The 15,808-nt window shown below is 39.6% G+C and overlaps 1 protein-coding gene across 9 annotated transcripts in view; it reads right to left on the minus strand.

Annotated features, from left to right (window-relative positions):
* RAPGEF2 (Rap guanine nucleotide exchange factor 2) overlaps positions 1–15,808 on the minus strand; it is a 245,025-nt gene that overhangs the window by 42,857 nt on the left and 186,360 nt on the right. For all 9 annotated transcript variants that reach the window (XM_019926378.3, XM_033857408.2, XM_073805606.1 and 6 more), the window contains 2 exons: positions 12,628–12,759; positions 2,918–3,095 (listed from right to left, as the gene is read on the minus strand). In XM_019926378.3, coding sequence (XP_019781937.2) covers positions 2,918–3,095; positions 12,628–12,759 — 310 coding nt within the window. The remainder of the gene's footprint in view (positions 1–2,917; positions 3,096–12,627; positions 12,760–15,808) is intronic.

Raw genomic sequence — 15,808 nt, forward strand, 5'->3', positions numbered from 1 at the left:
TAATGTGTAAAGGCCTCAAAACCAAAAATATTAAATTTGGAACCATTCAATAACTGAGTACCTACAGAGTTACGAGTTGAAGCGCAAAAATCAATAATGTCCCTTTCTTCAAAGTACTGAAACAAAGGTATACCCAAGAATCTGTGGGAACCCAAAGGGAATTCCTGCAGTTTTAAAAACATGATTAAATATTAGCAATTTTTAAAAATTTAGTTATTTATTTTTGGCTGCGTTGGGTCTTCGTTGTTGTGCACGGGCTTTCTCTAGTTGCGGCGAGCGGGGACTACTCTTCATTGCGGTGTGTGGGCTTCTCATTGTGGTGGCTTCTCTTGTTGCGGAGCATGGGCTCTAGGTGCATGGGCTTCCGTAGTTGTGGCATGCAGGCTCAGTAGTTGTGGCTTGCGGGCTCTAGAGTGCGGGCTCAGTAGTCGTGGCGCACGGGCTTAGTTCCTCCGTGGCATGTGGGATCTTCCCAGACCAGGGCTCGAACCCATGTCCCCTGCATTGGCAGGCGGATTCTTAACCACTGCACCATTAGGAAGTCCCTAGACCTTATCTTTCGTGATAATGATTTACTATTTTAAATAAAAATATATTTTATAGGAGCAAGCATCTGAGTTATCACTGTTTACAAGCGTATTGGCAGTATTCAACTGTAAGTAATTCATCCAGAGATTATATCGACAAGCACACTAAAAAAAAAAAATAGTGTGGTGTTCATTTGTAGGAATCAGCATAGCTCTTGCTTTCTAGAAATTCTGAGAGAGAAAACTTCTCAGATATGAAGTGAAAGTCTTAAATTTCCAAGAATAACATGCTACATGTATTTGCATAATCGTAATTTTCTTCCATAACGATACTAACATGAGCATACTCAAAAAAGGATAACCTCCATGTCAATCTGTTCATAAGCAGTGTTCAATCTAAGTTTTTAAAAACCATATGAGCAAGGATTCTTAAGATGGGAAACCAAACACACTTCCAATTTCATTCTCTCTTTACAATAAAGCGATTTTGAAAAAGAAGTAGAATCTTGAAGTCAAACATGTGGTTGCCGAAGGGGAAACATAGGAGGGAGGGATAAATTGGGAGACTGGGATTGACACACACACACACACACACACACACTACTGTATATAAAATGGATAACAAACAAGGCCCTGCTGTATAGCACAGGGAACTCTACTCAGTACTCTGTAATGGCTTATACGGGAAAAGAATCTGAAAAAGAATGAACATACGTATATGTGTAACTGATGCACTTTGCTGTGCACATGAAACTAACGCAACATTGTAAGTCAAATATACTCCAATAAAAAGTTTTTTAAAAATGAAAAAGAAGCGGGCAAGGACAAAGAGGATAAGGGAGTGGAATAAATTTTGGACAATGGAAATCAGATGAACGTGTGGTATCAGTCTGGAGGAAGCTAAACCCTACGTCTTCAGGGATGCAACAGGACCACTTCACTTCATGCTGCGGAAGCCTCAGAAGACTTGTGTCTAAGAGCACGTCAGGACCGGGGAGTGGACCAGGTGGAGGAGGGGGTGGGCTAACCTGAGGAGGCACAGGGATGGGCATGTGAGAAGCAGCTACGTCCTTTCCTCCAACAGAAATCTAGAGGTTAATGCCCCCGGAAGGGTGACGGCAGAGGCACTTCTGTGCTGGGGGTGCAGGCGCGGCTGGCTTCCCACCACCTCCTTCGGGTCTGAACTTCTAAAAGGGCATTGACAGTCCTTCCTTCCTAAAACAGCCCCCTGTTCGCTGCACTCCCCGAAATATCTCCCCCACTTTATTCCTCAGACCCCAGCAGGACCAGGGCTCCCTGTTTTGTTCCCACTGGTCTGCCAGGACCTAGGAAACCTTCAGGCCACACAAGGCGCTCAGTCACATCCGCCGATGACCGAATGCTCACTCCACACAGCAGTCATCTCTAAAGAGCTAGCGATTCCCATCAATGGCTTTACTTATATTTTAGATACCTAATCCAAGGTTCTGGTTTTCCATCTTTAATTCCCTAGCATACGTGCAGTGCTTAAACGGTACAAGGGCCTCCTCATACATGATATTGGCTCCCTTAAAACACAAGCAACCGGCCACTCACAGACGATGATGCCCATACTGTCCTATATCTAATCCCACTAGACCCAGTTCCTTGAATTTCTTTCAAATACGTATTGGCCCCAAAAGAGCCAACGGTGTGGAAGAGCAGACAATCAGTTTCCAGAACTACGGAGCAGAGATGCTCTCAGAGGAAGCTGCTCTCACTGCCCCCGGAATCTAAGGAAGGAGCAGGGCCCATCAGGCAGGCATGAATGCTACGGCACCATTACAGTCAACTGTTGCTCTGACGGCAAAGCCGGGTAAAGGCGACCCCGGGGAAGGAAAAGTGGACACAAAGCCACTTAGACTCTTAACCTGAGGGCGCACTTAAAGCCTCAACCCCCAGGTTCACGCGGGGCTCACTTGACATTCTGCTCTCTTCTTCCCCTGAGGCTCACCTTCCTACGGAACCAGAGAAGAAGAAAAGTCATTTGCATGACGGTTTTCCCGACCACCACCCGACTGATGTTCACACAAAGAAAAACTCGAGCTTCCTAGAAATAGTGCGCGCAAGACGATTAATAGAAGTAATAATGTTTGGAAGACTATGTTTATTTTTTTTGTCCAAGAGTAAGCCAAGGAACGGCTCGTGTGGAGGCTTTTATTAGCAACTTTTATTAGCTGTAGTCTCCTGAAGCTATGGCCTGAGTAAAATTAATTGTTTCAAAAATGTTTTCAACAACAAATGCCAAGGAACACTGACTGATACATTAATGACCTTTCAGAGCCTACTATTCTTGGGCTCCGTTGTATTACACAGTCTTACCTCTGAATTCTTTAAATTGCTATGAGATTCGTTTTCTCGCCCAGACTTACCGATGTCATCGTCTGTCCTGTCGATGGGGTCTTTCTCCAGGCAGTCTCGCACGATGTCCCTGCTCATCAGAGGGTCCGAGGCTCTCTCGATGTCCTCTTCGTCATCATCATCTTCAGAGTCCACTGCTGTCTCCGGTAACCCACTCAGGTCCATCTCACCAGCCTCACTTTCTGTGGCCTTAAAACAGACCCCAAATAAATAGATAGATGTATAGACAGACAGACAGACCAACTTTCTTAAGGAAATCTTTTGTGCCCAAAAGAAATAAAAACAAGTCTAGTTCGAAATATTGTTTTTTCTCATATTAACTTTCCATAACTAAGTTACACGTATTCAATGTTAACAAACAGTCGTGCACTAGGCACTACAGAAAAGAATTACTTCAACAAAATATGAGTGATTTTTATCACTGCTGGAATTTGTAGTTAGGATTAATGACTATCAATAATTCTGATTACCTGTCGTACGGCATTTGAAACATCGTAGAATAAGAAAAAGGCAGTATCTGTTTTCACTCCATTTTTCAGAGAATGGCTTAAGCTAAGAGCTTAAGGGTGACAATTAATTCTGAACAATTCCTTCCCCCAAAGAACAGGTGTAGACTTATTAATGCCAAGAAGACTGAACCACTTCTCTCTTATTAGACAGTCTTTGTGAAAAAGTGAATCCCAAATCAAAGGTAACCTGATAACTATGCAAACAAAACATTAATAATTACTTTGATGACCCCAGTGTCCACCCTCCAACTATACATCACCAAAGGTGTGAAAGACCCTACATGCCTGTAGGTGACACAGTCTTTCTTCCCATTCCTCAACACCGCTGAGTGCAGCACAGACCGAATGTCAAGTCATCAAGATCAAGAAAGAATGAGGCAAACGTAAAATTAGCTCAGGAACGTCTGAAGGAACCAGGTATAACAGGAATGAAGAGAAGGAAGGAAGTCTAAGAATGCTGCTGTCTTTATTCATAGCTGCAAATCTGTAGCTACTCTCTAGTGCTGAAAAAATGTTAAATAAATGCAATGACCCAATCTCTTAAATTTTTTAGAATTTGTTTTTAATTCTGGAAAGAGACTCCAAGGCCTGTTATGGTTCTGTGATTAAAAACAAATATTTAGTCTGAATCAAGAGTCACAAGTTTCAAAATGGGCTCTTCTGCTGAGCTATCTCAAGTACAGATGTGCTATCCTTTCTAGGCTATTCTATATGCTTTTGTAATGATCATCTCAACCATCATGTACTATGTATCATATTGGCCTCATCTGACATATGTACCCAGAATTTACTAACTGCTTGTTAGTAAGCAGTAAGCACACTAAGAACGAGTACAATTAAGTATCAACTATATCCATTTTGAACATCATAAACGTGGTTTTCCAGATAAAATAGTAAACGCTTAGAAACGCTTTACTATAAGACTATTAATTTTGTAGAAGACATAAAGTTGACCAACTTCAAATAACTCACAGTCCACATGATTTTCAAAGACAATAAAGACATCTTATTTTGAAGAATAGGCAAATACAGATTAAAATAAATAAATGAACGATGAAAATATAAAACGCTGAACGTAATAACAGAAAGCCAACACCAAATACTGACAATGTGCCAGGAGCTCTGCTCTGAGTGCTTCACATGCATTGACTTGTTTAACCCTTCAACAGTCCTATGAAGTGAGTCACTGACTTTTACTATTCTCCAAACATATAGGTAAAAAGAAACTATTTCTCCAAGATCATGTTGCTGGTAATTGTGGAATCAAGAACAGAGCCAGGAATTCCAGCTCCAGAGTCATAACTACAACCTAATCTGCCTCTTTGTAAGAGATACTTAACACATGAGTGCAGCTTATAGAAGGATCTATACTTTTTCTATCATTTAGTTTAAATCAATGTTTAAAGAATAAATTGTATTATTTAAAAAATTTTTTTAAGAACACATATATTTGTTTGTTTTGGCTGCTCTGGGTCTTAGTGGCGGCATGAGGGATCTTCGCTGCCGCGTGTGGACTTCTTAGGTGCGGCATGCAAACTCCTAGTTGCGGCACGCACGCAGGATCTAGTTACCTGACCACGGATTGAACCTGGGCCCCCTGCATTGGGAGCATGGAGCCTTACCCACTGGACCACCAGGGAAGTCCCATATTATTTTCTTATCAACAAAGTTTCAGCTTTCTGAAGTCTTGGTTTATATCATAGAATATTTAATTCTACATTTTGAAGCAATACAAGTATGTGTTAATATTTTCTGAAGTTTAACAAAAAGAATTTTAATCACATTTCAGTTCCTTACGTACGATTTCCTGAACATACATTATACCGTACGTTGTAAGAATTATCACACATTATAAGAAAAACCTATGGGGAAAATAGTTGAAGACAGAATACCTAATGAAGACAGCATGAGTGAAAATGGAAAGTCTAACCTCTACAAAAGCTCTTTCAGCAGTGGCCTTAGTGAATACTGCTGCTTGGGTAGGACCACGGTGAGCAGAGATGCTCCAGGTGGGACAGCAACATGGCCTTGCAGCCAAGGCCGGAGAGTTAATTAATTGTGGCACACTCAGCAGCGCACCTCTCATTTATGATTTTTTTAAAAACCGAAGTATAGTTGATTTACAATGTTGTGTTAGTTTCTGGTGGACAGCAAAGTGATTCAGTTATACATATACACGCATATTCTTGTTCATATTGTTTCCCATGATGGTTTATTACAGGATGTTGAGTATAGTTCCCTGTGCTCTACAGCAGGACCTTGTTGTTACCTATTTTATACACAGCAGTGTGTATCTGCTCATATCTCTAACTTAAATCGTCTCTAGATTCCAGAATGACACTGAAACAGCACTGGATGTGATACGGTATGCCAAGGCTGTGAGCAGAGAAACTAGGCCAATATTATTGTTATCACCACCTTATTTCTAACGCCTACAAATGTGACAATTTGCTAATGGTTGCTATGAGTACATTTTCACCTCAGTTTCATCTTAACATCAAAGATTATTATTCATCACCTTATATTTTCAAAGATACAATCAGTCCTCTATATCCACATTCTTTAATATTAGCCTAGAGTGAAGAGGAACTACTGAAGATAAAAATAAGAACAAAACACTTTTAAGTAATATAGCGATATAGCTTAAGGTTTTTCTTAACTTTTAAACATCTAACGTATGGTAAGAGATGAAAGATATATTTTACACCATCCCAAAGAAATCATTCCTATCATTTAAATGAATGATATTTAAGTCTTAAATAGAACAAAAAGATTTTCCAATGTGAGTTGGATTAATCTCTCCAAAACTGAACCCACCACCCCATCTGTGTAAACAATCATTAGTTGTTTTCTATTCCTGTTATGTGTATTCCATTGCTTAAGAAACTATTCATAAAATAACATTTATGAAACCAGTAACTTAGAAGATTATTTTTATTTAAAATAAATACCCATGTTTTAGAGACACAAATGTAGAGTACAACGTATGGACACCAAGGGGGGAAAGCAGGGGGGTGGTGGTGGGTGGGATGAACTGGGAGGTTGGGATTGACATATATACACGAATATGTATAAAACAGATAACTAATAAGAACCTGCCGTATTCAAAAAATAAAATAAAATTCAAAATAAAATACCCATTTTTATTTTAAAATACTACAGAATTTCTTTTAATAATACATCTTAAATAGAACTCAATGAACAAGTTTTTGGGAATCTACTAATTTCGTGAACAATGAGACCCTTGGAGACTGAGTGGAGTCCAAGGTTTAGTGAGCACTGACTGGTCTGTGGCGGGTGGGGAGAGGGCTAAACCTGAGCGCGCGGAACCTGGGACGCACTGGATTTACATCCGCTGAATGAACAGACAAAGCAGAGGTTAGTGGTTCAAATCTCAGCTCTAGCATTCATCAAGAGGCTTTATCAAAGTCGCTGATCCTCTGTAGACCCAGTTTTGTCACCAGGAAGCTGGAGTTACATTTCACCATTCATAGGATTGTTCTTGGATCGAATATGGGGAAAGAAAGCCAGTTAACAGGCCACATTAAAGTCCCTTCCTCAAGGGGACACGTTTCCACCTCTGTGCCGGCATCCCTCTACCCCAGCAATGAGCCTTGCACGCAATTTACACTGGCAGAATTTGCCAAAACACTCCCCCCCAACACTCTGTTAAATATCCCAACCCCTTACACACTGTAAAAATTTCCCTCAGGCTAACTGCACCCATTAAGTTCTGGCTAAATGGCTCACACGATAATTATAAAAACAGTGATTCTATATTGAATGACTACTGTGTACCTAGCACCACATTTGATGCTTTTAGTACATAATAATCTTCATATCAATTCAGCAAATTAGGATTATTACCACTATTTTCCAGATGAGAAAACACGAAGGGAAACTAAATAAATTGTTCAAAACAAAACAAAACCTAGTAATTGTGCCAGGACTCAAAATCGGGTCCAACCAACACAAACTACTAAATACTTTGCACTATAATACTTCACCCAGTTTTCCAAACAGACTGTCTTCATAAAGAAAATAGTTAAAATATAATAAAGTAATAAAATGTGTCTTGCTTTGCTAAGTCATAAAACATAAAATTTACATTTGTATATAAACATAAAACACTTGCTACTTTCTAGCTTCCACCAAAGTACAATATTACTGAGATAATGCTAGACTTTAAACCCTTTCATTCTCAATAAAGATATGCACACACTTTATATTTAAAAGGTATGTAGGTAATGTGGGATTAACATATACACATTATTATATATAAAATAGATAACAAGGACCTACTATATAGCACAGGGAACTATACTCAGTATTTTGAAATAACCTATAATGGAAAAGAATCTGAAAAAGAATATAAATATATAACTGAATCACATTGCTGTACACTTGAAACTAACACAATATTGTAAATTAACTGTACTTCAATAAAAAAAAAAATAAAAGGTATAGAACAATGTCATTTAGGCAAAGAACTCCTGTTCTAAATTAATTTACCTTCCACATATATAACATAACATAGATTTAGGTGCACATTACAGCTAAATAGTATTATTCTCAAAAAAAACTATTAATATTCTCAGATCAATGCTGAGAGCGCTATGATTTATTTAAATAAAAAGGGACTAAATATAGTTTGTTATTATGAATACAGTTCTTAAAACCAGTTTATTTGGCATTTTTAAGGATATCAAGTAAATGAAGAAACTGAGGAAATATTAAATGCCATAAAGCGCTAGTGAAGTGTTAATTTAAAAAAAACAATGTAACTACTACACGTTTATCATTAAGTACTTAAAAATCATTTATGAAAAAGCTTTTTGCCTATTAAATATCCCACACCCACACATATCCCCATGTTTAGGAGGGCTGCTTTATAAGTAATCTTGAAACAAACTTTGTGCAGAATTTCAAACATACGTATGTAACCCAAATAGCACCTGAGTCAGACCCTGATATAAATTTAGGCTAGAAATTTATGTTGAAGGCTAACGCTGATGCTAATTTAACTGAGACAACAAAGTGAGTAGGCACTGCAGACAAAGCCATATATATGCATAAACTATGAAAATATATTTGGAAATAAGTATAATGCTTGCATTAAATCCAGTTTGTGTATCATAATTTGTGCTCTTCCTAATTTTACACTAGGAATTTTTTTAAAATTTCAATATAGGATTTACCTAAAAGAGAAGAACAATTCTTTAAAGCTTTTAATGTAAATTGTTAGGTTTCTTTCCAAAAGCTACAATCCTAACAGGTATAAGAATGTCTATCTATAAATATTATAAGAAAGTCTGTGCTAATTTGATAGGAAAAATAGTTTCATATTTAAATCCCCATATACTCACTTATGTCTTAAATATTTATTTAAGGTATAGACACGTGCATGTTCTCTTCTGCAAATTACCTACCCTTGTCCTTTGAATATCGTTATGCTATGAGTGAAGTATTTTTCTTATAATTTGCATGAGTGAGTTAAAAGTCTGACTTTAAATCTTTGTCTCAATTGCTCTTTAATTATTAAAAGTTTTGATCATTCATTACACCATTAAGAGTTTGCTAACTCCTGGGAATCCCCGGGCGGTCCAGTGGGTAGGATTCGGCACTTTCACTGCTGTGGGCTCAGGTTCGATCCCTGGTTGGGGAACTAAGATACCACATGCCCTGCGGAGCAGCCGTAAGTAAGTAAAGTAAAATAAGTAAGTAAGTAAGTAAGTAAGTAAGTAAATAAATACTTTCCAAAAAAGAAAAAAAAAGTTTGCTAACTCTTTATCTGGAATTTAATCTTAATTATGATACGAAGTATGGTCATTAAAGTGGGCCCCCCTCCCCCAAAGACCATTTACTGAATAATCCATCACTTCATTGATTTGAGGTTTCCTCTATTCCATATTGCATGCTTACACGTGAATTTCGTTTTGCTTGAACTCGGTTCCATCAGTCTGCCTACTTTCGTAGTTGTTTGCAGTCCACCCAAGTCACTGCTCTGATAATCACGCCACTTAACCAGGGCCTTACCGTGACTGGAAATTGCATTGTCTCGTGTCACCAGCTTAGGCACTCTGCTTTCTGTCACCAGTAGCCTCCCGCTTTTCAGCTTGCTTTCCTTGCCTTCCAAGGCAGCCCTTTTTCAAAACAAGCATGTTCCTCAGTCTTCCAGGCTCTCTGAGCTTTGTGCCTGGCTCTCACACTCCAGCTTCTGCCCCCTAGTCTAACACCACAGTCCCATTCCTTCCACGCGTCTTTCCTGAAGGCCTACGACTTCCTGGCCCTATTCCAGGCTCTAGAGAGAAGACGAAGACAAGACAGAGAAGTCCCTGCCTCTTGAAGCAGTCATGCTGGGGGACAGACCTAACTGAGAAAGTGACAATCACTTCAATTAAAGTCTAAAAGACCAGCCAGGGACGGGACCAACATGTAGGACCTGCGTTTCAAAGGGTAAGAAGGGAAGAACTCTCTGAGAAAGCGGTCCTTGGAAACGAAGGCCGAAAGGGATCAATGAAGGCCGAAAAGGAGAGAAAATTCTGGACAGAAGGCCTGCAAAAACAAAGCCCTGCGTTACGAGGAGCCTGGCGTGCTGTGCTGCTCCGTCTGTCTTTCCACTACACTCCTTGAATCAAGAGGCGGTCCCGGGGGAAGCCGAATCTTTGCTTTCTTTGTGCTCACTGTGGAGAAAACTACTTACCAGGGCAGAGGGAAATCACTCTGTATTTGGGGGCACCTACCCAGCTGAGCCTCCGATGCTCTGGTCAATTTGCTCCCCTTCTCTCCAAAATTATGATTCCAAAATGTGTCTCTCCTTGAGACTCTCCACCTGCCAACCCTCTCACTCTTTGCAAAGAAGGAACTCAGAGACACCAGGCAGAAACTCGCTCAACTCCCAAACTCCCCACTCCAAATCCACCATCACATGCCCCTGTTAAAAGAGAGGAGGTTTCTTTTCTTAAATAAGCTAGTGATTCCACTTTGCTCTTGAATTCCTCTCCTCCAACTCTCTCAGAAAAATTATTCAAACTTTTTCTCTCCGGCACATGGCATTCCATGACAACCTCTTTGTATCCGTCTCCTGAGCATTTATACTCGCTCCAACGTGACAGCTTCCTCGAAGTCAGAACTGGATGCATGAGAAAGGGGTCGCCATGGGAGACAGCTGCCCATCACTGGAGCCGCTCAAGAATCAACCTGACTGACAGGAAGAGAGCAGAGGATTCAAACACAAGACTGGTCGCCAAACCAGGCGCATCTGGCAGATTTCTTCTCACCTTCAGAATTTCTGATTTAAAGACAATAGGGGATCTCTAGTCAATGTTAGTCCTACAGTCAGTAACCAAATCCTTAGTTACATCTATGGATTTTTCCTTAGGAAGGATACAAACTTACCAGGCTACATGCCTGTCATCAAGTTTGAAATGGACAGCTGTGAAGCTCAACTAAAATGAATCAAAATACGCAGGGGTCCTCTTTTCCAACGACACCCCAAGATAAAGCCGGACTGCAGACTGCAAACTCCAACCCCCATAGAACCAGGTGGAGTTCTCACCACGGTCTGGATCCTCAGACAGCCTGATGGGGGCTGGGGACAGCCAAAGTACCATCAAGAATCTCCTCACACCCTTCCCCAACCTACCCAAGGTCATAACACATAAAGCTAAAGTTTCCCTCAGAATACGCCTCCATAACGTATACAAACGACTCACTTCATTCTTATTATAAATTTACCTTCTAGCAGGCTCCATTCAGCCTGGAATTACACCCGAAGAACAGCAGGGGTAACTGCTACAACCTCAAGCTGTGTTCCTACTACAGGTCTTTAAAGCACGTGATCATCTCAAAGTGTAGAAGACAAAGGCTCTATCATGATGTTTCAATTAACAGAAGCTAAAGCACAACTTTTACTTCTACCGTTCATTGTTCTATTATAAGGGATACTCTTGAATAAATGTTCAAAAAATCAACTTCTAAAAACAGGCATTATGCAAGGCGGGGGGAATAATTTTACCCTGATCCACCACCTTTTCCTCCTCGAACATTTGAAAATGGGACTACTTCCTACCGATTTAATTACAAGTTAACATTTAATGCCTCAAAGTAGAAACTTGAAAAGTTACTTTAAAGAGCCAGATCATTATGTTTCTTTTTGCAAAATAATAAAAAAAAGTTCTTAATCAGCTGAGAATCTGCAAATAATTGCATTTGTGGCTACCACTTATTAGCCAGTGAGCTCTCCACAACACCTGAATTATAGAAAAGTGGGTGCCTAATGCCTCCTGAAAAGAAAATTAACTTTCTAAGATCTACTAAATTTAGGACTTAAACAGACATGTTTTGCCCTGATGGTATTCTGTTTAGATACTTTTAGGAATTTTTTAAAAAAACAGAAACTGAGCGCTGCCTGAATGTATCAATGATCCTGAAACGCTGTAATATTGTTAGAGAAAGGTTTTATTGCGGTCATCTCCTATCACGATTCCTAAGGAGCCTAGAATTATACTTTGCAAAGTGAGTATTACATTCTTTTTGTTTGAAACCATCTGAAATCCCGTATTAGCTGTAACAAAAAAAAAGGACCTTTTTTTGCATATTCCACTTTTCCTAAATCTGCATTTTCTAAGCCAATGAACTATTCCTTAACAATTAAAATTATTTTGCTTTAAAAACATTTTTGAAATTCCATAATTCTAGTTTTTCTATCCATCACTATCATAAGAATTTATTTGAAACATGTAAGTCTACAGGTAATAAAAATAATGCAAGAAAAATAATTCAGCGATCGAATCTTAATAATCTCTTCCTTTTGTCACACCCAAGACCTTATTAAGAAAAACTTAGTATGGAAGCATAATTCTGAAGTCTTCCCCTACAATTTTGTTCAAGAAAGGGTCATCGACCTAGTACACCTACAGTCAAATATATTTACAGTCCGGGGACACATTTCCATTGTAACCACTCCATTTAAAATTCTGGTAACTGGTAATAGCAGAGGCAAATGCATTTAGACTGTCGTTCGACTTCCTAAAACAAACATACAACATACTACATGTCTGTGTGAAGCATAAACATTACCATTTTATGCCCATGTGTGCACATATAACACACACACACATATTTACCTTTAAGATTCTATCCATGAAAAATCAGAGAACTCCTCAGAATACATGAAAATGAAGCGAATGACAAGGAAAACACCTTCCTACCTGGTAGATATCAGAAAGACTGCTGCTTCCAGAATCACTGGTGATGCTACATCCTGAGTGGCTGGAGGAGACGTGAGTCACCTGTGGGTGGAGACTGTCGGTGAGGTGTAGCTTTGTGAAATCTGCAGGAAGCTGGGGAAGGATCAGGAGAAACTGCGTTACAGCTGGAACCGAGAACGCCAAGCAGGCGTCTACAAATTGTGTCACACTCTACTCCAGGCCAGGAAAGGTCCTTCATTTCTTAAATTCACCATGACTAAATACTGTCCTATTCACCAAAAATCACAAAATGAATTTGTAAAGTTTATGGGCATTCAATGAGCCTTAAATCATACTAAATTCAACGCTTAAGTAGGTGGGTTTGGCGGTTAAGATTAACCTGGTGAGCACTGAATTCAATGAGCTACAACTTTCAAATTATACACCAATGAGCAAATTAGTCTTCTACTATTTGTTAGCCAGCAAAGTGCAACTTTGTGGCAAGAGACAGCTTAAATAAGAAAACAGATTTGAGGTTCATGTATGCCCAAATGATGTTTAAAGGTTAAAAAGATGAGCATCTTAGAACAAAGTGTATTGTTATACAAGTAACTACACAGGCACTACGGAGAAAACAGGAAAGTATGCTCTCGGAGAATGCAGAGTCGAGAAGGTTATGGACAACATTTACCTATCACAGACACACAGATACTACCTGTTCACGTTTAAACTCCAAATAAAAATTGCGTCTATTGAACAGATTCCCTCAGCATCCCCCAAGTGCTTCTATCACCCCCCCATACAGCAGAGAAAATGCACTGAAAAAGGAAACATTCACCCATTCAACAAATATTTACTGAGCCCTCTTCCTCTTACTATGTGCTAGTTAGTGAATGAGATGCTAAGAAAACGCTGCCCTTAAAATCTTACACTCATAAGTTATTAGCAATTCTTTTGAATTCAAAAGGGCACTATGTATCTATAGCATCACACTTAGAAGACACTACTGGCCAATAATAAACCTGACATTTCAAAATATATGCTGACACCCTGCACACTGATATCTTTCTTTCCTGCTGGCATACTGATCCGATTTGGCTGCTGAATAATAAATAATAAAGACTAACTGTTAAAATCAAACTTAAGGAAGAGCTTGCCTTGGCAATACTGCCTTCTCTCCCGGGACCCTCATCCCTCCTCCCCTTCCAAAACCAAGATGCCACTTCACAGTTTAGAGTAAGTCCCACAGGGGACGTGATGCAGGTTCCTGACACCCACAGCCATTCAGACCTGACTCAATAAACAGATTACGACACTTAATAGTACTGAACACACGGATGGACTTGGAAGGCATTGTGCTAGGTGAAATAAGTCAGACAGAGAAGGGCAAACGCAGTATGACATCAACTACATGTGGAATCTAAAAAAGTATAACAGGGCTTCCCTGGTGGCGCAGTGGTTGAGAGTCCGCCTGCCGATGCAGGGGACACGGGTTCGTGCCCCGGTCTGGGAGGATCCCACATGCCGCGGAGCGGCTGGGTCCGTGAGCCATGGCCGCTGAGCCTGCGCGTCCGGAGCCTGTGCTCCGCAACAGGAGAGGCCACAACAGTGAGAGGCCCGCATAATGCAAAAAAAAAAAAAAAAGTATAACAAAGTAGTGACTATAACAAGAAAGCAGCAGACTCACAGATACAGAGAACAACTAGTGACTAGTGGCTGCCAGTGGCGGGTGGAGGAGAGGGGTGGGTATGGGCTGGGCTCAAGGATGTACTGTACAATGTGGGGAATATAGCCTATATTTTGTAATAACTGTAAATGGAAAGCAACCTTTAAATTGCATAAAAAATAAAAAAAATTAAATTAAAAAAATTAAAAAAGTGAAATTATACCCCTTCAGAAAAAAAACCATTTAATATAGTCTGCATAGAAATAATATTTTTAACATCATGGGAGACAAAGTATACAAAGAAAAGATTTAAACATAAATTTATTGGAGGGCATATAAACAGATGCTAAATAAACAGATAAAAAGGCACATGTTGGAGAAGCTCAGAGAAGTGAGATGTTTATGCAAATGTGTGAAATCATTGCAAGAATGATGTATATCTCACTATGAATGTTTTTTTAACTGATAATTGAAGATGATTTGAAATAGATAAAAGTGGGAAAATAACAATTTCCCTGCAAGGAACAGATAGGCGAAACCCCCAAATTTGAGAATTTATATATTTTATTCACAATGTAGAATAGCGAAATATTTCCAGGATTTCTTCAGGAACAGTCTGAAGACAAAAGTTTGCCAAGCTGTATTTTACTTGTAGCTGAGTGATACACGTCAGATAGTAAAACAATGGGTTCAAAGCCAGGATAAACACCCTTCCTCATCTTGGCTACGTTTCGTTGAATGCAGTCACTCACCACAAAAGGCAACTGAAGAACCAAGACTCCATAGCTCAGCGACTTTAAAAGGCATCAGTCGATACAGGTACTTACAGAACAATAAACTGATTTCTACTGATTATCTTTTATAGAGATGACTCAGGTCGACATGTGCCACACAGTGTGATTTTTAAAACTTAACTTGAATATGTCAAATAAAGATGTATCCATCTGATGAAGTTTTACTCACCAGACAGTTATTGACTCAAGTCTCGCAGGACAGTGTCCGTCAACTGGTCGTCTTTCCTGACTAAATGCACTGTGGGGAAAGCACAGCAGCCTTCGAGCTCTAAAGCTCTAAACAGATTGTGGAGTGTGAACAGACAGTCCACAATCTATTCATCTACGCTCACTTAGACCCCAAAGAGCAGAATTATGTGGCTTTGTTAAGCTAAGAACCATAAAGTCTGCGTGTAAAGAGAAAAGAAGAAACACTTTCATTCTTAAGAATTCAATTCTACTTTAGAAATACTTATTAAGTATCTGCTATGTCAGACACTCTGTTAGGTACAGGAAATATCAAGGTGAGTAAGACACCCCCAATTCCAAATGTAAATTCTACTACCTAAAAAGTCATTGTAGTAGGTGTCAGGCACAATAGAAAAATAAGTCAAACATTGTTTGTTTTTGGCCACGCTGCACGGCTTGCAGGATCTTAGCTCCCTGACCAGGGATCGAACCCCGGTCCCCTGCAGTGGAAGCGTGGAGTCCTAACCACTGGACCGCCAGGGAATTCCCTCAAACATAGTTCTTTAAACGTGAC

This window comes from Tursiops truncatus, chromosome 5 (genome assembly GCF_011762595.2).
Source record: "Tursiops truncatus isolate mTurTru1 chromosome 5, mTurTru1.mat.Y, whole genome shotgun sequence".
NCBI lineage: Eukaryota > Metazoa > Chordata > Mammalia > Artiodactyla > Delphinidae > Tursiops > Tursiops truncatus.